This window comes from Trachemys scripta, chromosome 5 (genome assembly GCF_013100865.1).
Source record: "Trachemys scripta elegans isolate TJP31775 chromosome 5, CAS_Tse_1.0, whole genome shotgun sequence".
In the NCBI taxonomy this organism is placed as follows: Eukaryota; Metazoa; Chordata; order Testudines; family Emydidae; genus Trachemys; species Trachemys scripta.
The window spans coordinates 1,782,868-1,808,826 of NC_048302.1; the positions used below are offsets into that span (position 1 = coordinate 1,782,868).

General features: G+C 50.1%; 1 protein-coding gene across 3 annotated transcripts in view; it reads right to left on the minus strand.

The window, feature by feature from the left end:
* Window positions 1–650: 650 nt before the first annotated feature.
* Window positions 651–25,959, minus strand: part of LOC117878436 (class I histocompatibility antigen, F10 alpha chain-like) — a 33,040-nt gene continuing 7,731 nt past the window's right edge. The window contains exons 3-8 of one of the 3 annotated variants that reach the window (XM_034772620.1): window positions 18,793–19,068; window positions 10,125–10,400; window positions 8,169–8,270; window positions 7,718–7,750; window positions 1,798–1,839; window positions 654–1,138 (exon numbers count right to left, since the gene is read on the minus strand). In XM_034772620.1, the coding sequence (XP_034628511.1) occupies window positions 1,110–1,138; window positions 1,798–1,839; window positions 7,718–7,750; window positions 8,169–8,270; window positions 10,125–10,400; window positions 18,793–19,068 (758 nt within the window). In that variant the 3' untranslated portion in view covers window positions 654–1,109. Of the gene's footprint in view, window positions 1,139–1,797; window positions 1,840–7,717; window positions 7,751–8,168; window positions 8,271–10,124; window positions 10,401–18,792; window positions 19,069–25,959 lie in introns of all 3 variants that reach the window. The other 2 variants (XM_034772622.1, XM_034772621.1) reach the window with 2 other exon arrangements.

The window sequence follows — 25,959 nt, forward strand, 5'->3', positions numbered from 1 at the left end:
CCAGCCAATTATGAACCCGCAATAGACAGGCTACAGCCAAAATACCCCCAAGCTCCTGAGGCTAGGACCCCAGAGCTGTACCATCCTGTCCTCGTTAAAACACGACCAGTATGAATTTATTAACCAGTTCATCATTTCTACAAAGGAAAGTGGACATGCACCAATTCTTTTTCCTGGGCTGAGAGTCTTCCCTTTGCATTTCAAACAACACACAGTGTTTTAGATAAAATATAAAACAGATTTATTAACTACAGAAAGATAGATTTTTAAGTGATTATAAGAGATAGCAAACAGACTGAAGTACATGACCTAAGAAATAAAGAAAATTGCAAGCTAAGTTTTATAGACAGGATTTGTATCAAGCAGTGTCTTACCCAGTGTCATAGAAATTTCTGTCCGTTCCAGCTGAGGAATAAGGAGAGACGGACACAGCTAATCAAGCAAGGAGCCCCAGGAGGGGCGATCCATTTATTTCAATTGCAATTGGGTTCGAGCTCATAAATCAGCAAGAACAAAGAAAACACTTACACCAAAGCATTATATGCAGTTGCTTATGATAATCTATCGCTCTATGATTGACCAAAATTTGCCATCATTACCATACATAATTAGCAAGCTACATGTATCTGCCCCTCTTATGACCCCTTATTGTTCATCTATTTGCCCCCTCCTCCTTGCTTATTTTGCGAACTAAGCGGTTAGCTATCTACAGGACGCAGGCACAGAAAGGTCCATTGTCTCCAGGTTTGGAGTTTGGCTACATTTCCTCTTGAAGAAACTTCCTGACTACCTATAGCTGACCCTGCATTTTGTCCTTCTTCTTTCTCCCATGTGTACGTGACAAATTTGCCCCCTGCCAGTTAAGTAGAATAATTTTATATCACCAGTACACATAGGTTAGCCTTTGCATACACAGGCAGGCTTCCTTCTTTCCTGCCTCAGACCAGCATCTCCCCCCCAGTTCAATCTTTTTCCCTCCGGTCCTTCTAGATGTGGCATTGTGGGGAAAGCAAGGTCAGTTATGTCTGTTCCTTTCCCCTTTTAGATCTTCTTCCCACTTGCTGGAAAGCTCTCGTCTGGTGTCCTGGGTCTTCCCCTCTGGGATTCTCTCAGGTTGTCAAACAGACTGCAACAGGCTCTGTTAAGTTGCAGAAGTTAAACACAGGCAACGTTTATTAAGGGGAACCTGCCATAATGTTTTGCAATGACAGTGCACACTGCTGTAGGACACTCACCCTAGTGTTCAGTGGACAAAATCTCTAACCCTGCTGACAAAGCTTTTAGCTCCAGTGTCAGAGACCTGTGTTTCTGGAGCCTCAGGTGCGGAGTTCTGTCCCTTCTGCTTCCTCCCTGCAGTTTCAATGGAGACTGTTCTCTGAAGCAGCTGGATTTATCATTACAAATCTCAACCCATGCTGTAACAGCAGCCACAGAGAAATCCCTCTCACTAGAGTCTTTCACACCTAAACAACAAGGAGTCAGGTGGCACCTTAAAGATGAACAGATTTATTTGGGCATAAGCTTTCGTGGGTAAAAAACCCACACCTAAACTATTTCACACCTAAATTAATCTCAGAGAAAACAAGGGGGATTTGGCTGCAAACCTGTTCCTGCACCGCCAGTGTGAATAAAAGGGAAATAAGAGATCCAGAACTCCCCTATTCTGCTCCTTGGGTCTGGTTTGCTAGAGGGGACGGGCCAGTGAGACTCAAGGTCCAATGACTTGGACTAAAGTGTCTCTCTCCAGAGGCCAGAGTCAGAGCAGTGAACCTCTCGGCTAGAGTCCCCCTCACTTACCCTTGGCAGATATGTCAGAGCCACTAGATCCCTGGTCATTTGCTGTGCAGAGGAGAAGGGAGAGGATATTAGCATCTCTCACAGGCAGGGTTTCAGCATAGTTAGTAGATACGGGGACTCTTATCCAAAGGGGAACAGTCATCACCTTACTCTCTCCTAGCAGTGAGATGGTTGGTGCACAGATCAGTCTGCAGTGCAGCTGCCCTGGATTTCCATTATTCACATGCAAAAAACGTTACCATTGTAGGGGGTCAGCACTGCTTTGTGCTTCTCATGCCTCTTCAGAATGGGAGCACTGAATACTCAAATTCAAAGGCTAGCAAACTAGGAAATGCTGGGCTAAGAATACATAAGAACAGCCATACTGGGTCCAACCAGAGGTCCATGTAGCCCAGTCTCCTGTCTTCTGACAGTGGCCAGTGCCAGGTGCCCCAGAGGGAATGAACACAACAGATAATCATCAATCATCCATCCCTTGTCACTCATTCCCGGCTTCTGGCAAACAAAGGTTAGGGACACCATCATTGTCAATAGCCATCGATGGACCTATCATCCATGAATTTATCTAGTTCTTTTTTGAACCCTGTTATAGTCTTGGTCTTCACAACACCCTCTGGCAAGGAGTTCCACAGATACCCCTGCCCCCTTTGGTCTGTGCCCAGAGGGGTCCTTGAAGCACACCATAGACTTCACCCTCACCCTGTGTTCCCTCTAAGCTGCGTAGTCACATGGCCACCCAAGAGTGAATCAAATACTGTGCACTTAATTAGCAGAGCCAAGCATGGCAGCATAGATTCAAGTGCCTCTCCCCCCGCTGCTCTGCATGCTGGCTGTGCAGAACGGGGAGGAGGGGGGTGGTGCTGATGTCAGGGTTTCCCCCTCCCCCCACCCATGTACCCCATCTCCACAGTACAGGAGCGGGGGACAAGCCTCAGGAGCTGGAGAGCTCAGCTGCTGTGGTCTGAGCCTTCTGGTGTGAGTGCCTTAAAGAGACAGTGCACGGCCTCTCACAAACTTCCCCAGCAGCCAGCACACATGCACCCTGTCTGTCTGTGTCTCTCTCCCTCTCTCTCTCTCTCACACACACACACACACACACACACACACACACACACACACACACACTCTCACTCTTTCTCCTTCACACTCACCTCCAACACATACTTGTGTTGTTCTTGTTGTTATTTCTTTGTACTTTCTGCAATGCACATATATTCTCTGTAATTTTATTCTTTCCAAGTGCTGTTATTTTAGGTTTTTCACTGGTCTGTGCAGTTAAACATTTATTTCTCTTATACTTAAATTTAATTATTTGAGTAGTCAGTTCTAAAATGCCTAACCTGTCCTGGCTGGAGTAATTATCCCTATGGTAACTTTTAAAATATATATATATTAAATCTAGGTTTTTTGTTTCTACTGGTGGCATGTATCCACACAGTACTTCCATACTGGTGCACATAATAAAATTCTTTGTAAATAGGGATGAAAATAATTAGAGGGAACAGTCCCCCTGCCAATCAACATCAATTCAATCCCCGCCTTAATCAATGGCACTGCACAGAACAGTGTGGACGGTATGAAGAGGAATGCTGATTTGGGGAGGTGCTGGGCACAGAGACAAGGGCAAGTTTGGTTTCGTCAGCAGCCCCCGGGTATCAATTTTATAAAACTGCTGTACACAAAAATCTAAATATTGAAAATTAATTCCCTGATCCTGCAAACATTTAAAGGGATACATAATTGTACTCACAGAAACAGTTCCGTGTTTTAAAGTTAGGTAAGCATTTGCAGCATCAGGGACTCAGTGTATTTTTATTAAGAACTTATCATGTAGTGGCATAAAATCTGTGTCACTTAAACAGTGAAATAATTTTGTTTTAACAATAAAAAGTTATTTAAACTCTCAGTAATTTACAGTAGCATTTTTTTATACAGGCCAAAGTTTTCAAATAGTGGAGCCCAAAATTAGGCTCTTCAGCCTGCCTTTAGCTATCTAAGGGAGGGGTTTTCAAGAATGCTTAGGGCACAAGTCCCATTGACTTCAAACTATAAAACCTGGTGGTTGAAGCATTTCAGCTCTTTACTTGTGGAAGTACAGTATACTGGATGGTGATGCTGGCCGCAAATCATCTAGCTTATTTAGGGATCTGTCTGGGGATTGGTCCTGCTTTGAGCAGGGGGTTGGACTAGATGACCTCCTGAGGTCCCTTCCAACCCTGATATTCTATTATTCTTACACATCGCTTTTCACTAGTAGATCTCAAAGCTCTTTACAAAGGAGGCACAGAGCACAGGCTACTTGCTTTTCAATTCTGTGTCTGTACAGTCTCATAATAGGGAATATTAATGAGGCCTCGGGCTTGTCTTTTTCAGCACAGATGAGCATTTTAAGTGTGAAACTTTGTAGTAGAAAAAAAAATCTACATAAAATCTGAAATTTTATTAACAATCGAGAAATTAAAAAAAACAACAAGTACAAAACATCACTTTGGCAATTTAAGACCATAAAATGGAAGAGAACTAGCAATATGTAAATAAGAAATTTGATTTAAATTTTCAAAAAAAATAAACTAAATTTAAATGCCATAATTTAAATAAAAATTTTAAAGTTATGATTTTTATCCACCCTAAGAAGAGGAGCTCCCAAAGGGCGCTGATGAAAATGTGGGCAGGTACAAGAAACACCAAAACAAAACCAAGACTTCTTGTTTGAAAACAAGCCAAAGAAGAAAGCGACAACACTCAAGGCAACTGAATTAAGAAGAGAAAATTACTCTTGTCTTTTGTTGAAAGCAACCTGAGCAGAAAGAGTAGGTGAAAGACAGACTGCAAGGGATAGAGAAGTGTTGGGAAAGTGAAAGGTAAAGGCCAACTGGTCCCAATACAACAGTATATTTGATCCTATATAAAACATATACATTTTCAATTCATGTACATTTGTGCTTTAATGCAATTTCTATATAGATAGGGTCTGAAAGCAAGACAATTTAACACATTCTGAAACTTGGGCTGAACAGTTTATAGTTTCTGGTAAATCTAATCTGGCTAGTGTATTTATATATTTTTGTTATAGCCGGAGCCTTCACCCCACCCCAACCCTCTGCCCCAGCCCTGAGCCCCCTCCTGCACCCTGAATCCCTCATCCCCAGCCCCACCCCACAGCCCTCATCTCCAGCCAGAGCCCTCAGCCCCACACTCCAATCCTCTGCCCTAGCCTGGAACCCCCTCCCACACACCGAACAAACCCCTCAGCCCCACCCCACTAATTTTGATATGTGCCCCAATATGGAGGTGATCTGTCGCACATCACCTCCATGTTGGTGTCACATAAGATTCATTCCGCACACGAGTGGGAAAAATTAGAGGGAACGCTGTTGTAACTGTAGGGGTCCAGACCCAAAAAGGGGCTGCGGGGGCACAGCAAGGTTACTGTAGAGGGGCTGCAGTATTGCCACCCCTATTTCTGCGCTGCTGTTGGCAGGGTGCTGCCTTCAGAGCTGGGCACCTGGCCAGCAGCGGCTGCTCTGACCACCCAGCTCTGAATTGAGTGCAGAAGTAAGGGTGGCAATACTGTAATCCCCTACAATAACCTTCTACCAACACCAACACCCTCTGAAGACCCCCTTTTGGTTGGGACCCCCAGTTTGAGAAACACTGGTCTCCCCTGTGAAATCTGTATAGTATCGGGTAAAAGCACACAAAAGACCAGATCTCACAGTATGTGACGCGTTTTTCAAGGCTGTGAATATGGTAGGGCCCCAATCATAATACCTCTGCATATCCTGATTTGCCAACTTTTGACTTCTGGGAATTAAACACTCCCATTCTGAAAGGACACAGGGAGCCCAGGGCAGGGCTGAGCACCTGCAACCTTAACTCCACATTAACAAAGTTCTTGCATGTGAATTTCCATTGTTCTGGAGTAACGAGGAGTGAGGGAGGCACGACTGAGGGCCAACTGTAGAAGGAAGGGTGATTCTCTGAGGAGGTTTTGTTGGCACTTTTCAAACCCCCTCCGTTTCCCACTGGAAGCACCCGAGAGGGTAAAGAGAGAGCTGGACTGCTACAGCCTAGCAGGGCCCGGCAGATCTGTGCACTTTATACCAGCTTTTGGTGCCACGCATTAGACGGGCTCTGAGACAGTCCATAATTTATGTAAATATTTCCCATAGTTTTAGTCTTGGTCTGTTCCTAAAGCTAATTACAGGAGACAACTGAGGAGGGGATTTGAACTCGTGGTCACTGAGGTGACAGAGTGGTGCTGATCTGACTCCCATTGACTTCAACAGGCTTTGGATCAGACCCAGATTTCACAAGCACTAAAACCACTTTCAGGTAAGTCAAAATAATTGTAACATTAAAAGCAGGTCACACACTTTCAGGGTCACACTCAGCCATAGACAGCACAGCTCTAGGGGGATAATAATTTAGCCCAACACCACTGTATACATTCCCGACTATCGACTTGTCTACATAAGCAAAATTGGGACCCATACCCACAAGCAGTGCAATTCCGCCAGTGACAGCAAAGGTGGAGCAATTGAGGAGATCGGGTTTAGGTGTTTTTAACCACTATCATCTAGACTTCCTCTGAGCAAGGTTATAGAACATGTGTCTACAGCCACTCTACACTACTGAAGAAGACCTCTGTTCGGAAAATTACACAGCACTGCACAGATTATCCAACAAGTTCTTGGAACGTATTGGAGACCATTTTTCTTTCAGACGATGGAGAATGCTACTAGGGGAGAGACTGTGCTAGATTTGACTTTGACAAATAGGGAGGAACTGGTTGAGAATTTGAAAGTGGAAGACAACTTGGGTGAAAGTGATCATGAAATGATAGAATTCATGATCCTAAGGAACGGTAGGAGGGAAAACACACAATAAAATAATGGATTTCAAGAAGGCAGACTTTAGCAAACTCAGGGAGTTGGTAGGTAAGATCCCAGGGGAAGCAAGTCTAAGGGGAAAAACAGTTCAGGAGGGTTGAAAAGTTCTCAAGGAGACATTATCAAGAGCACAAGTACAAACTATCCCACTGCATAGGAAAGAAATGAAGGATGGAAAGAGACCACACTGGCTTAACCAGGAGATCTTCAATGATCTAAAAATCAAAAAAGAGACCTACAAAAAGTGGAAACTAGGTTCAATTACAAAGGATAACTGTAAACAAATAACACAAGCATGTAGGGGCAAAATTAGAAAGGCCAAGGTGCAAAATGAGATCAAACTAGCTAGAGACATAAAGGGTAATAAGAAAACATTCTACAAATACATTAGAAGCAAGAGGAAGACCAAGGACAGGGAAGGCCCATTAGTCAATGAGGAAGGAAAGGCAATAATAGAACACGTGAAAAGGGCTAAAGAACGTTTTTGTTTCAGTTTTCATCAAAATGTTTCAAAGCGAGGGGGAGATATGATAACAGTTTTCAAGTACATAAAAGGTTGCTACAAGGAGGAGGGGAAACATCTTTTTTCGTCAACCTCTGAGGACAGGACAAGAAGCGATGGGTTTAAATTGCAGCAAGGGAGGCTTAGGTTGGACATAAGGGAAAAAATCCTGTCAGGGTGGTTAGGCACTGAAATAAATTGCCCAGAGAGGTTGTGGAATCTCACTCATTGGCGGTTTTTAAGAGAAGGTTAGTCAGGGATGGTCTAGATAATACTTAGTCCTGTCATGAGTGCAGGGAACTGGACTAGGTGTCCTTTCGAGGTCCCTTCCAGTCCTACAATTCTAGGATTCTATGGTACTAAAGCAATAGTTGGAGATTTCCCTAAAATCCTCAGTGTAGACAAGGCCTATGAGTGGGAGCGAGGATCTCCTGTCAGTGCCTCTAGGCTAAAATCCACAAGCAAATACTGATGGTTGTTCAGAGATGGCCACTTGAAAAGAGGTGATGGGTCTCTTGTCACTTACTCTGAGCTACAGCGTAGCCGTCTCCCTTCCTCCCTGCAGAGAAAAGGCAAATTTCAGTGAATGCAGCTCCCAAGGCAGGAACCAACTGCAATCGGTCTCCACAGCTCAGAAACAGGGCCCCTGGCCCAGCACAGACCCCTAGCGCTCAGTAATGGACTCAAGATCCCAGGCGCTCACAATTGGCAGGAGAGAAAGACACAATGAGACAGTTTCCAAAGACCTCGGTGCACTGGGTACTGAGCTCTTTGGAAAAATCTAGCCCCATATAAACTGTAACCCACACCCAGTTTCTGGGTCTGGCCTTCCAGCAGCTCCCATTGGGTGTCACTAGCTCAGTCCCACAGTGGGGCAGTTACACCATACTGACACTGGTTCCTGTATTGCTGTTGTCCTTAGGTGGGTGTGCAGGGCCCAGAAAGTCCAGGGAATCACCCCATCCCAGGCTTTTTACCTGGGTGTTTCTTTTTCCAGACAACTACTCCGATTATAACACCAATCAGGACAACTGCAGTGATAACTCCAGCCACAGTGGGAATCAAATTGTTATTTGGTTCTGAAATGGAATGGAGAGAATGATCAATGAGGAAAAATCCTCACTAAAACCCTCTTACATCACACTGCAGGGATCAGTTAGTCGGCTCCCCAGATAAGCGCTGAGTCCTGCAACCCTCCACCCCTTCCAATGCAGCCACCATGCATTACACCCCAACACAGAAAGTCCTGGACACAGCCTCTACCAGTTCAATTCATAATAAATATTTAGCACTTAAAATAGAAGACTTTTACAGCATTAATCAATCTTCATAAACCTAATTATGGGAGAGCATGGGAAAGGGGGAACACTTGCTGAAGATCACACAGTGAGTCAGTGCAAGAGCCAGGAATAGACCCCAGGAATCCTGACTTCCAGCCCCTCCTGCTCTAACCCACCTGCCCCCACTCCCCTTCCAGAGACAGGGATAGAAATCAGGATATCTGGCTTCCAGCCCCCTTGCTCTAACTCACTACCCCCACTTACCTCCTAGAGCCAAGGACAGAACCCAGGAGTCCTGGCTCAAAGCCCCTAACCCCCCTTGATCACGCTGACTTTCATGACTAATGGAACACAATCTCATTGTGGGAGTCTGGAGACAAACTGGAAACTGACCTCAAAGCTCTGGATTTCCCAGCCATGAATGGAGTTACAGACACAATGCATGTTTTTTGAGGGGGCAGGAAGTGAAGAGGGGACGATAGAGATATTTTAATACTGTTCTTGCCTTATATAAACCTGTTAAACCCCGAGTTCTGTATACACTTTCAGTTTCACTAATCAGCTTCTCCTGTTGTCTGAAAGATCCACATAATAATACAGCAAAAAGAAAAATATTTCTAAGAAAATAAGGAAATGTGGTTTATGACACAAAAATTGGCCAGGGATGTGGTAGCAGGAGTATGATGTAAAACCATCTGATGACTAGATTTACAGTGAAGGCTGCCCTTTTAGAAATTGGTTGCACTTCCAAATGCTGCATTTTTCCATATCCCGATTAACCAAGCAAAAAGATGGCTGGAAGGCAGCTCCATCTGTAAAAAATTCTTCCTCAACTTTCTTGTACTAGGGGCATAGGAGACTGATGCAGGGCTCTAATCTGCCTCCGCGCTCCATTCCAAGGCCATACCCTCTCTTCCAGCATCACTGCACACAGAAACAAGCTGGTCCCAACATTAAACATCTCTCTCTGGCCACATGGACAAGAATGAAGGACCTGTAGAGCCATATTTCTGAGAACCTGCTAGATCAAAGGACTGGAAGGGACCTCGAGAGGTCATCTAGTCCAGTCCCCTGTACTCATGGCAGGACCACGAGTGCATGAAGTTGAGACCGGGCTGAAAGCTGAAGCAAGACCAATTCTGTCTGGAAATAAGGAGCAGATTTGAGCTTTCCCTGGGATGTGGTAAATTCTCCATCCCCTGGAGACTTTACATCTGGAATGGGCATCTCTTTCTGAAGGGTCAGATCTAGTTTGCCCACAGATGACCAGACTGGATGCTGGGGTCCCTGATGTGATTCCCCCCTGCCCTGGGCTATGCAGGAGCTCAGATCAGATGATTAGAATGGTCCCTTCAGGCCTTAATGTCTCATTGTTAATCTTCTCCCTTTAGAGACAGCGTATTGCTGAGATATATCCAACAGCCCCAGAGGCAGAAAACTGGAGAGCAAGACATGGGGTCTGCAGTGCCTGGGGCTCAACTCTAGCACAAAAACTTGACTGCGGAGGGACAGGGTCAAAGAGGACAGGGCCTCACAGACCCTCAGGAAATTCCAGCTTCAGCCTATTAATCCGAATGAGAATTTTTCAGGGGTTGAGTTTAATGGATTCCCCCTCCCCCACTAGGAAAACAGACAAACACACAAACTCCTTACCCCAGGAGACAGAGAGTGGCTCTAACAGGCTTTCATGCTCCACGTGACATGAATAATGGGCTTTGATCTTGGGATCAATCTCCATTGTCAACCAGGTCTGGTAGGTCCCATCCGCATTGGGTAGAATGCCTTCAGAGTAGGTCACCTGCTGTCTGCTCTCCCCATTTTTCAGCCAGGTTACGGTGATGTCCCGGGGGTAGAACCCACTGACCTTACAGGAGAGGGTGCTGAGGCCGTCATGAGATGACCTGTCACTCACTCTAGCTGTTGGGTGCACTGGGAAAAAGAAGAAATTGAATTTAGCTGTTTTCAAGCTCCAATCAAGGCAGTCTTTGCTGGAGCTTTGCAAAATGAAATTTTGAGACCCCAGCAGTCGGAGAGGATGAGAGTCGATGAGACGGAATCCCTCCGATGAGGATTTTCCACCCTGTTAGAGGATTTCTGTGCCGCATTCACAGCATCAGCATCCCTGACCAAATTCTATTAATGTGGTAACCAGAAGCCTCTGCTCCCAGCCACAGTGACACAAGTACCTTGAAAGGCTTCACTAAGCTCCAGATACAGGTGTCAATCATACACTAGGTTTGTGCCCATCTCCTCTCAGTCCCTGGATATGAAAGAGGGAATAATCTTGCCATGGCCCGGGAGCAAAAAAATGGAGTTGTAGGGCAGTTTGGCTGGGGCTTGTCTCCCTCTGGGGCGGCAGGGAGCCAGATCACCTCGCTACTTTGGTCAGGTGTGTCGAGGAATTAGCTTGGCTGTGCGGCAAACCGTCAGCAGCTGCGGCCCTTTGGTAGGGGCTGAACAAACAGTTGAATATTAGCAGGCCCAGGCCCTGGATCAGGGCGGAGCCACAAACAGTCAGTAGCTCAGACCCTCAGGCAGGGGCTGAGCAAACATGTTGAACAGCAAACCCCAGGCTCCTGGCTCTGAGCAGCTGGGGAGACGGCCACCCGCGAGGTGGGGGGGCAGGTGGAACGAAGGCCCACCCACTCCACTAAGGCCTTGGCTACACTTACCAGCTAGTTCGACGGCTGGAAATCGAAGTTCTGGGTTCGACTTATCGCGTCTAGTCTGGACGCGATAAGTCGAACCCGGAAGTGCTTGCCGTCGACTGCGGTACTCCAGCTCGGCGAGAGGAGTACCGCGGAGTCGACGGGGGAGCCTGCCTGCCGCGTGTGGACCAAGGTAAGTTCGAACTAAGGTACTTCGACTTCAGCTACGTTATTCACGTAGCTGAAGTTGCGTACCTTAGTTCGAATTTGGGGGGGTAGTGTAGACCAAGCCTCAGTCCCAGCTCGGGGCCCTAGCAGTATCTGGGCTCGGGCTAGCATCAGGCGTTGGCTGGTCTGGCTAGTCCTCGGTTCGGCTGCCGATCGCCGTGGTCTCCCCATTGGGAGCTACACCACAGGCATCTGGTTTCTCCGGTGGCTGAGCTTCAAGTGAGCTCTAGGCTTTTATACTTCCTGTCCTGCGCCTTGACCTCTGAGGGGCGGGCTCAGGGTTTGCTGGCGCCACCCTTTGGTGTCCAGGGAGGCTCCTCCCCCTCCAGGACAGCGGGGAGCCAGACCGCCTCGCTCTACACTCCCCCCCCTTAAGTCTGGCTCCCACTCGTCGGGGCCAGACCCTTCCATACCCCCCAGGCGGGACAGGAAGTCAGCATTAGCGTGGTCCTTGCCTGCCCTATGGCGAGCCATAAAGGCATAGGGCTGGAGCACTAGGTACCAACGCTGTATTCTCACATTATTGTCTTTCATTTTGTTCATCCACTGAAGCGGGGCTGGTCGGTGACTAAGGTGAACAGGGCTCCAAGAAGGTAGTAACGTAGGGCGTCACAAGCCCATTTCACTGCAAGGGCCTCCTTTTCCACCACTGAGTAGTTCTTCTCCCACGGGAACAATTTCCAGCTGATATATAAGACCGGATGGTCTTCCCCATCTATTTCTTGAGACGGGATGGCATCCAGTCCTACCTTAGGCATCCGTTTGGAGGATGAAGTCTCGGTTGAAATTTGGGCTGTAGAGGACTGGTTCATGGCAGAGACTCTTTTTGAGTTCCTGAAAGGCGTCCTCACATTCCTGGGTCCAAACCACACATCGAGGGCTGTCCTTGGTTAAAAGGCTGGTCAAAGGGGTGGCGATCGACACAAAATGGGGAATGAAATGCCGATAATAGCCGGCAAGGCCCAAGAACTGTCGCACCTGATGCTTTGTGGTGGGAGGCGGGCAGGCCGCCAGGGCCTGGACTTTTCCCACCATGGGCTTCACTTGTCTGTTCCCTATGCTGTAGCCCATAAGTAGTCTCTTGCCATCCAATGCGGCATTTTTTCGGGTGGGCTGTCAACCCGTCAGCCCGCAGGGACCTCAGGACTGCAGCTACCCGTATCAAATGATCCTCCCAGTGGCAGCTGTGGATGACCACATCACCCAGATAGGCAACCACATAGTCTCGATGGGGTTGGAGGACAAGGTCCATCAGTGGCTGGGGCCTCATGGAGGCCGAAGGGCATCCGGGTGAATTGGTATAGACTTGTTGAGGTAGCAAACGCGGTCTTCTCCCTCGAAGTGGGGTCAAGGGGGATTTGCCAGTAGCTCTTGCTGAGGTCAAGTGTGGTGAGGAAACGAGCCTCCCCTCACCGGCCAAGCAGCTCATCTACGCGTGGCATAGGATACGCATGAAATTTGGAAATGGCGTTGACACGTCAGAAGTCGATGCTTGGGTAGTAGCACTATCGGAGTACGCCATTCACTCTGTGAGGGTTCAATTACACCTAGCTCGAGCATGGCTTGTACCTCTTCCTCGACGATCTGTCGCATTCAGTGCGGCAAGGGCCTGGTCGCTTCTCGGATCACTACCCCAGGTTCTGTCTGAATGGTATGATAAACCAGGGTCATGTAACCCGGCTGGCAGGTGAAGGTTCGCAGGAAAGCCTGCAGGAGGCACCGGGCTTGCTTGCGTTCGTCTGTGAGGGTCTCCGCGAGCTGGGGCCCTCGGTGTCTTGGGTTAGGGCGGCATGGGGGCCCAGTTCTGGCTCCAGTGGGTAAGGGTTAATTAATAAGCCCTCGCACTCCTGCCAGGGCTTCAGGAGGTTGACATGGTACCGCTGGGTTTTCTTACATCGGTCCGGTTGCTTGACCTCACAGGTGACAGGCCCCACCTTCCGGACCACCTCATAGGGGCCCTGCCAGCGGGCCAGTACCTTTGACTCGCTCAAGGGCAGGAGAAGCAGGACCCGGTCCCCAGGGTTAAAGTCGCGGCTCTGCATGTCTTGGTTATAGGTCCGTGCTTGAGCCTCCTGGGCAACCCTTAAGTTTTCCCAGGCGAGCGCCCGGCCTGACTAAGGCGTTCCTGGAGCTGGAGGATATACTTCAAGAGGCCCTGGGTTGGTGATGGAGCTTGTTCCCAGTTTTCGTGCATTTTGAGCAACCCCCATGGGCGGCGGCCATACAACAACTCAAAAGAGGAACTTTGTAGAGGCCTGGAGCACCTCCCAGATCGCCAGAAGTAAAGGCGGGAGTAGCTGGTCCCGTTGGCGTAGTTCTTCTGGGTGGAATTTGCGCAATATGTCTTTTAGAGTACGGTTAAACCGTTCAACCAAACCATCGGTTTGTGGATAGTAAATAGAGGTGCGCAACTGCTTGATCCCCAGGAGCCTACGCACCTACCACAGCAGTTGGGAGGTAAAATTGGTGTCCTGGTCCATGAGAATATCCCGGGGCAGGCCTACATGAGCAAAGACCTTCATGAGCTTGCGCGCAATGGTTCGGGCAGTGATGCTCCACAGCGGTACTGCCTCCGGGAAACGGGTAGCATAATCTACCAGGACCAACACATACTGAAATCCAGCGGTGCTTTTTGGGAGGGGTCCCACCAGATCCATGGCCACGTGTTTGAAGGCATGGGGACCAACGGGGCCTTGGGTGTCCGCGGGGGGTATGGCTAGCTGGCACTCTGGACAGGAGTTACAATAGTCCCTTACTTCCTGATGCACGCCGGGCCAGAAAAAGCGTGTCAGTATCCGGGCTAGAGTCTTCTCTTGGCCTAAGTGTCCGGCAGACGGGATGTCGTGGGCGAGTTTCATTACTGCCCGCCGGTGACATCGAGGCACGAGTAGTTGGCTCTGGGGTTCTCCAGTGCGTGGATCCCATTCTACCCGATAGAGCTGATCCTGTCGCAGTTCTAAACGTGGCCACTGCTTCACCCGATGCGGGTCAATTACGGTCCCATCGACCGTGGCTAGTTGTTCGTAAGTGTGACTGAGGGTGGGATCTGCCCTTTAGTCACGACAAGTCAGTGTGAAGCAGGGGTTCAGCGGCAGCTTCTGGAGGGAGTCCTCGGGCTCTTCTTCCGGACCGTTGGGGGCTGGTGCCTCCTCCCCCTCGGACTGGGTCCCAGGGCGGCTCCCCTTCCAGTACTGGGGCAGTTGCGGGCCTCTCGTTGGCATTGGAGTGGAGGACTTCCAGGAAGTCTGGCCAGTCCCGCCCCAGGATCACCGGGTAGGCGAGCCAAGGAGCCAGGCCGACCACCATCGATCGTGTGACCCCATCCACGGTCAGTCGGGCTTGGGCACTTGGGTAGGGTCGTCTCGTACGTCGCCATGAATGCATTGTAGACAGATGGTACCCAGTTGTGGGTCAGCCTGGAGGCCTAGGCTTTGGCGAACCAGTGTCTGGCCGCAGCCTGAGTCAATTAGGACCAAGGTTGACCAATCCCTGACAACCACTGGCACCATAACCTTGGTGGCCTGTGGGCGTCGGGCGCAGGCTTCTCCCGTGCAGACCTGGCCGAAGCTGCAATCCATCTCGGTGCAGTCTCGTTGTAAATGGCCATATTTCCCACAGGAAAAACAGGGCCCGATATCCAAGCGCCCAGGCCGGGACAGTGTTCCCGCCTGGCCCCTGGGAGGGCTTCGGTTGGTCCTTCGAGCATCTGGTCGAGGTGCCAGGGCTTGTCGAACCAGGACCTCGGCAGGTCGGGGCTCTGGGCCCCGTGATGGATTTCGTGGTTCGCTCTGGATGGCCCCCCTTTTCTCTGGGTTAGGGCGCTCCGGTCCTGGCGGGGCGGCTCGAGTGATCGGTCCCACTGGTGCTTCAGCGGCAGGAAATCCTCCATCAATGTGATGGCAGCAGTTAAGGTCGTAGGTCAATGGCGGAGGACTCAGGCCCTCCCTCGCGACGGGAGTATATGGACGAATTGCTCCAGAAAAATTTGTTCAACGAGCTCATCCAGGGTTCGCCTTTCGGGTTGTAGCCACCGCTTGCAGGCTTCCCTCAACTCTTGGGCTACCATCCGGGGTCAGGCCCCCGTAGGATAGACCAAGCTCCGGAACTGCTGTCAAGTCTCCAGGCTAATGTCCAGGGCATCTACGCCTTTACCCAGGTGTAGCCCTGAGCCGCGTCCGTGGACAGGCCCCGATATACAATTTGGGCAGTCCCGGTCAGATATGGGGCCAAAATAGTAGCCCATTGGTCTTGGGCGCAGCCTGTGACTAATGCCACCCTCTCAAAAGTTACTAGAAAAGCTTCTGGGTCGTCGTTGGGGCCCATCTTTGTCAACCGGATGGGAGGGGCCAGGCTGGGGGGCCCAGTGGCAACCGCAGGCTGGGGCAGCAAGGTCGCCAACTGCTGCAGGCATTGCTGCTGGTGGTCCCGGTTCTGGCGCCCCAGCTCCAAAATTAGCTGTTGCTGTTGGGTTGCGAGCTGCTGGACCAGCTGCTGCTGCTGCTGCTGGACTGGGCGGCGGCCTGCTGCTGTTGTTGGCTTTCAGCTAAGAACTTTATAAGCTTGTCCATATCCATGGTCGCTCGGGCACGCTCCACCGCAGATCCCTTCTCACAAGGATGCCCACATTCTCCACCACGTGTAGGGCAGTTCAGCTGGGGCTCGTCCCCCTCCGGGACGGCGGGGAGCCAGACAGCCTCGCTACTTTGGTCAGGTGTGTCGGGGAATTAGCTCGGCTGTGCGGCAAACCATCAGCAGCTCTGGCCCTCTGGCAGGGGCTGAACAAACAGTTCAACAGTAGCAAGCCCAGGCCCTGGGTCAGGGTGGAACAACAAACAGTCACTAGCTCATGCCCTCAGGCAGGGGCTGAGCAAACAGGTTGAACAGCAAACCTCAGGCTCCCGGCTCTGAGCAGCCGGGGAGAGGGGGAGACTGCCACCCGCGAGGTGGATAGCAGGGGGGGACGCAGGCCCACCCACTCCACTGCGTCCCAGCCCAGGGCCCTAGCAGCGGCAGAAGACTCGCTGCTGTGTCAGTGGGGATCCTGACCATAACACACTAACATTGGCTGCAACACTGCCAGAGCCAGACTCGGGTCGGCTGCCCCGGGCTACTTCCTTCCTCCCCCTCTAGAGGTACCTGGGTCTGGATGGCATCCTCCATAGGGTCACACACCATGGGCTCCTCGGGGTAGCTGGCGAGCGGTTGGTTTGGCAGCTCCTCAGGGTAATAAGCGAGCGGTAGGCTTGGTAGCGTCTCTGGGCTCGGGCTAGCATCAGGCGTTGGCTGGTCTGGCCAGTCCTCGGTTTGGCCGCCGATTGCCATGGTCTCCCCACTGGGAGCTACACCACAGGTGTCGGGTCTCTCCAGTGGCTGAGCTTCAAGTGAGCTCTGGGATTTTATACTTCCTGTCCTGCGCCTTGACCTCTGAGGGGCGGGCACAGGGTTTGCTGGCTCCGCCCACTTTGGTGTCCAGGGAGGTTCGTTCTCCTCCGGGGCGGTGGGAAGCTACAGGACTGGATAAACTGACCAATTAGAGATGGAAAGGGCCCATTTAACAAAAAGTGACACACAGTGCTAAATTGCCCGTCAAACTAGCTAATATTAATTGGCTAATTTCTCATAGGTTGTTACCAAAACTATTTACCCAATATTATGGATTTCAAAAGGAATTATGCTAATGTTGAAAAATCAGTTTCACAGCTCCTTGGTACTGAAATATACATTACATTGCTGTGTATGGCTTTTTCTTCTTGGCAAGAGACTTGGGAAGAGACTGTCTAGGAAGGAGTACGGCAGAAAGGGATCTAGGGGTTATAGTGGACCACAAGCTAAATATGAGTCAACATGTGATGCTGTTGCAAAAAAAGCAAACATGATCCTGGGATGTATTAACAGGTGTGTTGTGAGCAAGACACGAGAAGTCATTCTTCCGCTCTACTCTGCTCTGGTTAGGCCTCAGCTGGAGTATTGTGTCCAGTTCTGGGCACCGCATTTTAAAAAAAGATGTGGAGAAATTGGAAAGGGTCCAGAGAAGAGCAACAAGAATGATTAAAGGTCTAGAGAACATGACCTATGAAGGAAGGCTGAAAGAATTGGGTTTGTTTAGTTTGGAAAAGAGAAGACTGAGAGGGGACATGATAGCAGTTTTCAGGTATCTAAAAGGGTGTCATAAGGAGGAGGGAGAAAACCTGTTCACCTTAGCCTCTATGGATAGAGCCAGAAGCAATGGGTTTAAACTGCAGCAAGGGAGGTCTAGGTTGGATATTAGGAAAAAGTTCCTAACTGTCAGGGTGGTTAAACACTGGAATAAATTGCCTAGGGAGGTTGTGGAATCTCCATCTCTGGAGATATTTAAGAGTAGGTTAGATAAATGTCTATCAGGGATGGTCTAGACAGTATTTGGTCCTGCCATGCGGGCAGGGGACTGGACTCGATGACCTCTCGAGGTCCCTTCCAGTCCTAGAATCCATGAATCTATGAATCTGTAAAGAGGGCCAAGGACAAGATAATGTTCTGCTGAGGTTTGTGAGAGAATAAGCAACTAGTATGTTGCAAAAAACTGGGTACAAATTTCAAGTAACCTTGAACAGCAAGCGCAAACTGTTTGGGAATGGAAAGATTAGGGTGTGTAATGATGCTAACTAATTTGGGAAATTTGTGTCCATGGTAACAGACAAAGGTACATACAGGGGTAATAGTGAGTTAACATTTTGAAGCAGACTACGCTGCAACTGTCCTCCTGAGTTGGAGTGTTAAAGCATTTAACCTCTTCCCTTCTATGTTTGTGCTGATTAATCTTTTACTAAAAAGCTTTGGTAATAAATTGGAGTGTGATTATCTGATGTCTTATTGATAAAAGAATCAAGTAATAAGTAAGCGGGTGTTGCAGCAAAGGTAGGTCTTGAGGGGGGAAAACTTTAAGGAGGACAAGGGTAACATTCTTCCAGGTTAGTATAGGGAGGGCAATTCCACATGTATGGGATGGCATGGAAGAAAGCACATAGATGACTGTGGGAGAAGTTTGGACAAAGAGGCAACAAGGACAAAGCTACCGTCACTGGTGGAACACAGGGGCTGGGGGTAACATAACAAATACGACGGTACAGACAGTGAATGAGGAAGAATTACATGGTGAATGAAGCTGGTGTCCACAGAAGTGGTGGCACTTCCATAATTAAGCAAAGTGCTCTAAAATGCACATGCACAGGCAGATTGCCTTGATAACTACTGTGTCTCTACAGTGAGCTGCTTTTAACATTTTCAGTTTCTTATCTTTTTTCTCCAGCAGAGAGGGGGGGGGGGGAAGGGGTTGTTTCCCCACCCATCCCTGGTGCAAGGTTAGCTGAAAGGCCCCCTATTCCCCTGCTCCATTTTGGAACTGAGGCTGGGGAATGGAGATGTAATTTGTAGTGACCTTCTGGGTGGGGCTTGTCCCCCTGACTTACCTTTCCTGTGCAGAGTCTCCTTCCCGTACTCTAGAGAACTCCTTAGCCAGGGGATACATCTCTCTTCCAAGTAGTGTTTCCACTGCTGGTTGTCAAATACTTCAGCATCCCATCTCCTCTTGGTGATCTGAGCCCCAATATCTGCTGCTCCTAAAGTCATGGTCTCCTTATCGAAGGTAAGAAAGTCTCGTCCGTCATAGGAATCCTGGTAAAACCCCCAAGTGGTGTTGTCTTCCCGGAGATCACAGCCATATTTCATCTGGATAATGTGAAACCCTGAAACACAGCTGAGGGTCAGCAGCAGCCTCTCTCTGAAAATCTCACCAAGACCCCACTGCAGGTGGCCCAGTGGTTCTTCTCCTTGCTACTGGACTCTCCCTCCCTTGAGAAATGGAGTTCCCACTTATACTGTTGGGTCCTACACCCTCACAGCTCCTTTCAGGAGGGAACCAAAACTGCAGAGGACGCCCTCTTCATCCGTTGGGTCTTGTACACTAAAGACCCCCCACTGCAGAGAGCTCACAACCTTCAAGGAGTACCTCACTGCTGCTTGTTCTTGTATGCTCCCTGCAGGGGGTGCAGGGTGGCACGACCCCAAAGGGAGTACTCCGGACATTGCAGGGGTCTATCCCCTCCAGCTCTCTTCTGCTCTCTGAGGATCCCCCCAATTCTGATAGTTAGGGTCATTCTGGAGAAGAGAGAGAATTCAGGGTGTCTATATCCCACTCCCTCCTGCTCTGGTTGTATTATTTTGCAGGGTCCTCAGAGTCACTTGGTCCCTGTAGCGGGGTGGTCACCCGCTCCAGCATTGGAAGGGTTAAAGCCAGCCCTGGGAGAGGGCTGAGGCTGTGAAGGAAAGCCTGGGCTGATAGGGGAAGGCAGACACAGCTGGGGCCATGCCCCAATCAGGCCCAGCTAGTCCCTATAAGAGGCTGCGGGCCAGGAGCCCAAACACTCTCTCTCTGCTTGTAGAGAGAGAAGGGCCTGGCTGCTAGGGAGCCAAGCAGGGTACTGGGAGTGGAGCAGGGCTGGGGGAAGGCTAGAGGAGCTGGGGAGCTCCAGCCTGGAAAACCCCCAGGCTGTGGGCCTAGCAGAGGGCCTAAGACAAGTCCTGGGGTTGCAAAGGGGCAGCCCAGCAATAGGTAGAGGCAGCAGGTCCAGACCCCAACCTTGCCTGTGATGAGTGGCTGACACTGCAGTCTGCCCCAGGGCACGGGGGCGAGCTGGTGACTGGCAGTAGCCTACGACTGAGGCGAGGTGGGGGTAGTGGGTCCCCTGAGCTGGGAGAGCCGGAGAAACGGTGGGGGTCCTGCCAGGGGGCAGCACCCAGTGACAGGGTCACCTGGGGTCTAGCTTGCTGGTTGATAGCGTAGTTGGAAGAAAAAGTGTCTGACGCCCAGGTCACCTCTCTGTAAATGTCCTGGATTGGGCCTGGGCCATGAACACCACTGAGGAAGTTTGTGCTCTCACAGAATGGGCCGTCAGGAAGGCAGGTGGTGGGACACCTTACCTGCTCGTACCACATGTGAATGCACAATGTGATCCAGGAGGAAATTCTCTGAGCCGAATGGGTAGGGCTTTCATCCTATCAGCTACTGCCACAAAGAGCTGTGTGAATTTACGGATTGACTTTCTGTATAGTCCTTTCTATATAGGACAGGAGACCCACACAGCCAGCAGTTTTTCCCAATTTGAAAAGGTACAGCTTTCGTATTGGTTCCCTTGGTCAGGTGCCAACTCATTTTAAGTTTATCTCTTAACTGTTTACAGGTAAGGCAGTTAGGGTACAGCTGCTAAGGAGGATTCTACAGCTAACTGAATATGGTTGGGGAGTTACACAAGGGTGCTATCCTCCCTTGTTTACACAGATGGGTTCCCAGATTTGCGAGTATAACCTTTGAGGAAGTGAATGGACATTTCATGTGAAAAAACTGATTGACCACCCAGCAGGGGGTAGAATGCTGAGATGGCTGCTAGGTGTACCTTAGCAGATGAAATCGCTAGACCTGGCTGTTTCCAGACTTGTTCTGGAGTATCTGCTTCATCTGAGAGATGACTCAGTGGGTGAGAGGCAGGGGTGCCAGAACAGGGGGACCATGGCCCTGCCACTTTAGGTGAGAGCAGGGGGGTGGGGGCAGAGCCTCAGGAGAAGAGGTGGAGTGGGGGAGGCATCAGGGGAAGAGGCAGAGTCACAGTTTCAGCACTGGTGGCTCCCCACTTTAGGGAGGTTCTGGCACCTGGGTGAGAGGCCCTGCTGGGTAGACCAAATAGAAAAACACTTCCAGAGCTACTTACCTTGCCAAGTGGTAGATGGTTTCCTACTGCCTAACAAGACCTAGTAGACCTGCTCTGAACAGGCCCGTTCTGCAGGTTTAACCATGGAGCTGTTAGGCAGATGGAGCATTTGGCCGTGATCTTGCGAGATCAGGTCCGGAAGGGGAGGGAGGAGCATTGGAGTTGCTACTGACAGGTCTAGAAATAAACCAAACTAGTGCTGACATGGCAGGCTGAGGCTATGAGAATAACCTTTGCCCTTGATGTTCAGCAAAGACCTTGTGCACAAAAAGTATGGGGGGAAAGGCGCAGAACAGATGCTTTCTGGAGTAAGAAGGCATCTGTGAGCAAGCCCGGGTTGCAGTCACGCAGACAGCAGAACTGCTGACTTCCTGTTCTGTCTGGTTGTGAACAGGTCTACGAGGGGAGCACCCCACCACTGCAAAATGATCCTTGCTCTGTCAGGGCATAGGGACCATTTGCAGTGATAAGAGCTGATCTGCCAGCTCATTCTGGGCTCCCAAAAGGTGAGAAGCTTCAAGGTGGATTGAGTGCTTTATACAGAACTCCCACAAGCAAATGGCGCCCTGACACAGGGGGAGCAGAGCAGGCTGCTCTCTGCCTGCTGATGTAAAACATGGCTGCCACGTTGTCCGTAAGAACTCGCATTACGTTGCTTGCGATGTGGGGTAAGAACACCTGACGTGCTAGGCGTACCGCCCTGAGCTCTCTGACGTTTATCCATAGCACGAGTTCCTGCTGGGACCACTGACCTTGTGTCCTGAGGTGCCCGAGATGGGCCCCCAACCGAGCTTGGATGCATCCAACATTAGGGATACCAAGGGTTGGGGCCTGACAAAGGAACATCCAAGCCTACTAGGGATCTGTCCGAGCACCGAGTCCAAATGATGGCCGTTTGGCCGGTATGCTGAGGCCAGCCAAGCCTAAAGGAGTCTGAGGTGCAACCTTGCATACTACACCACATATACACACGAGGCCATGTGACCCAACAGCCTGAGTGGGCCTTGACCTATGACAACACTGACTGGAAGTGGGCTTCTGGGAGGAAGGCCCTGGCCTGGGTAGAATCTAGCACCGTTCCGATAAACTCTATCCTCTGAATTGGGATGAGTGTTGACTTCTGGTTGTTTATCAGCAGGCCCAGTGCTCGAAAGGTTGCTTGTACAAGGTGGATGCTGGCTTTACCTGGGACTTGGACTGGCCCTTGACCAGCCAGTCATTGAGGTATGGATACACCTGCACCCCTCACCTTCTCAGGTAGGCTGCCGCTATTACCATGCATTTCATAAAGACCCATTTGGCTGCTGACAGGCTGAATGGGAGGATGATAAACTGGTAATGAGCCTGGTTCACAACGATCCTGAGAAACCTTCTGTGGCCTCGGAAAATAGAGATGTGGAAATAGGCATCTTTCAAATCAAGGGTGGCGTACCCATCCCCTGGATCCAGGGAAGAATGATGGAGGCCAGGGAGACAATGCACAGCTTCAGCCTTTGAGGTGCTGCAGGTTTAGAATGGGTCAGAGACCCCCTTTGGCACTCAGGATTAAGGAATTGTGACGTTGCACTCCATATGCTTATGAATGTGAATATGATGTAACTGGAATATGTTTTATGCAACAGGTCTCTTGTATGATGGCACTAGAAAGCTTGTAATCTACTGAGTGTATTCATCCTATTTGTTTGCATGTATTATTTCTATGGCTAGAGTTGGGGAAATAAGATAAACTTGTATCACTGTTGTAGTCACACCAGGTGAGGGCCATCAATAGGGCATTAGGAACTTGCTCGCTCCCACTGATTAAGACAATTGATGGTACATGGTTTATTTACCTGTAAGTAAGTAAGAGTGAGTGAGTGGAGATAGCAACCCAGGAGAACTGGAGACTAGAGGTCTCAGAGACATGTGACCATGTCACCTGGTAGTGAAATCTATCTTAAATCTGGTACTTTTCCATTTAGCAGGAGGGGCAGGGACCCAGAGAGACACAAGATTCCCACCTTGTGCCAAAGTTATAAAAAGGGGTGCCAGTCATGAGAAAACCCCTGCTTATCGCCTGAGATGTCTGCTAGATCTAACAAAGACTGTACCAGGGGAAAGGATTGGGCCCAGCCTAGGAAAAAGTCCAGTCTGTGAAGTAAACTTATTGGAACATCTTTGAGGGTGAAATATTTCCTGTAATCAGTTTCTTAACGTATTAGGCTTAGATTTGCGTGTTTTGTTTCATTTTGCTCTGTGACTTACTTTGTTCTGTTTGTTATTACTTGAAATCACTTAAATCCTACTTTTTATACTTAATAAAATCACTTTTGTTTATTAATAAACCCAGAGTAAGTGATTAATACCTGTGGGAGCAAACAGCTGTGCATATCTCTGTATCAGTCTTATAGGGGGTGGACAATTTATGAATTTACCCTGTATAAGCATTATACAGAGTAAAACAGATTTATTTGGGGTTTGGATCCCATTGGGGGTGTCTGGGTGCTGGAGACAGGTAACCTGCTGAGAAGTTTTCAGCTAAAGCCTGCAGCTTTGGGAACGTGGCCCAGACCCTGGGTCTGTGTAAACAGGCTAGCATGTCTGGCTCAACCAGACAGGGTTCTGGAATCCCCAAGCTGGCAGGGAAAACCTGCTCAGATTATTTCAGCATATCAGTGACAGTCCCAAGGGGATCTCTGTGACCGAACCCATCACAGGAATAATGGGAGTGAAACTCTTTCCCTTTTAAGTTCTGAGGCACCTCCCCCACAGCTCCTACCCAGAGAAGGGCTTGCACCTCCTGGGCTAAATATTGCTCATGGGAAGGGTCCCTGAAGAGGGACAGGGATGGGGGGGTAGGAGGGAGACATGGAAACGAACTGAAGTGTATAACCCTCCTCCACCATACTCAGCACCCAATGGCCTGTTGGCTGGCGCTGTAGTCCAATGGTAAAATACATTTTCCTACCAAAATGGTCTTGCTTTTTTGATTCTTTTGACTTGGGGGTTGCTCCTTACAACCCTGGCCTTTCCCTCTCATTGGCTGCCGAGGCCACCAAGGATCCAGGAGAGGGTTGGGAACATATGTACTCCTACCCTTTGGTGGAGACATAGTACTTCCTATCTGCCTTCCTTGATGTGGGAGGCAGTGAGGAAGGGGTCTGCCACAGGTTTTAACTGGACCTATGATGGCCTCATTGAGAGGCAGAGCTACCTTCGACAAGGTCACTGCAGTCCAGATGTTGACCAGGCTGTTGGAAGACTTTTTAACTACCTCCACTTCCAGCCCTAAGTCCAAGGCCACCTTCTTCCATAACTCCTGGTGAGCCTTGAAGTGTCCTGGGGAGGTGAAACACCCACCCCTGCCTCTTCTGGGGTGGAGGAGGCAGTCTGCACCAGCATGGGACCTTTCTCCTCTCCTTCTGCACCAACCGGATCCTGTCGCTCCAAGTTCTGAGAGTCTGTACCTGGCTCAATATCGTAGTCGGGATCAGCTGCTGTTTGGCATGACAGAGGAATCCTTCTCTCAGACACCACTGAGTAGGAGCACCTAGACGGGGGTACAGGCACTGGAGGAAAACCCCAGGGGTTCCGAAAAGGCCATTACATCTGCATGGTGGCAGAGCTGACAGCGAACCGCAATAGGAGTCTCTCCCAAGCACTTTAGACAGCTAGAGTGCAGGTCGCTCAAAGGCATTGGCTTGCCGCAGGAGACACCGGGTTTAAAGCCCAGAGACCAAGTCATGCTCAGTTGCAGGAGCAGAAGAAACTCTGCTACGAGAGTCCAACTAACTATTTATACCAATCAACTAAAGTCAAAAAGTGAGATAACAACTGCGTGGAAAAGGGACGGTGTAACGAGAGAACCACTGAGATTCTTGAGAGGTGTGGGGCGGCTGGTCACAGAACCCAGAACCCAAGCCAGGCACCCGAGAGGAGTGGGGTGGGACAGGCCTCCCCACCCACCCCTCTTCTCCTCCGTTCTGCACTCCACAGGGATGAGCAGGGTGGGGGCACGGATGTCATCTCAGAGGGACAAGACCCTGAATTCCCCCATGTTGGGGGCAGACGCAGCTAGAGACGGGAACACTGTTGGTGGCCAAGGTGCAAGACTCAGGACAGTCTCTGGCAAGCTGGCAGCCCCAGGACTGCAAGGAGGGGGCAAATGGGGGGAGGAAGCAGGAGGGGGCAGCGGGGACAGAACAGCAGCTCCCCAGCGCAGGCTTAGGGGCAGGCGAGCAGAGCCCCTCACTCAGCACTGGGGAGGCCGGTGTCCGTGTGAGCAGGTCAGGCTGGACAGGCTCAGCAACAGGGGACCAATGGGTGAGACTAGTCAGGAGAGGGTTAAACTAGCTACAGAGGGGGTGAGCTAGGGGGCAGACACTTGGCAACCCTCTGCCCTGTCGTTTAGTCCTGGGGCAGGGCCACCAGGAACCCAGGTGTTCAGGGCAGGAATTAGTTCTCATTGCTGCTGTCCCAGTGCTGGGAGACAGGAGGGATAAGGGCGGGGGGGGGGGGGGGTGTTAGAACAAGGGGCTGGGGACACTCCTGGGTGAGGACCAATGTAACAGGCCAGTACCACTGACATGGGGGAAATCAGGGATTTTCACTCGCCAGTCCCCTATCAGGAAGGGCAGAGCAATTACATCAGAGAGACCCTCACCTGCCAGGGACAGTTCAGCAGTGCCAGGCACTGAACGCTTATGGATCATCACCGAGCCAAGTGAGACAGCCCAATCGGGGGCCTAGCCAGGTGGCTACAACCCCACACACTGGGGACCGAGCAGTAAGAACAGCTCTTTACACATCTATCGATAGTGTGCAGGGGAACCTGCCTGACCCCAGGGGCTCCAACCAGGGGACACGTGCTGGGGTTTGTGCTGCCAGAAGTAA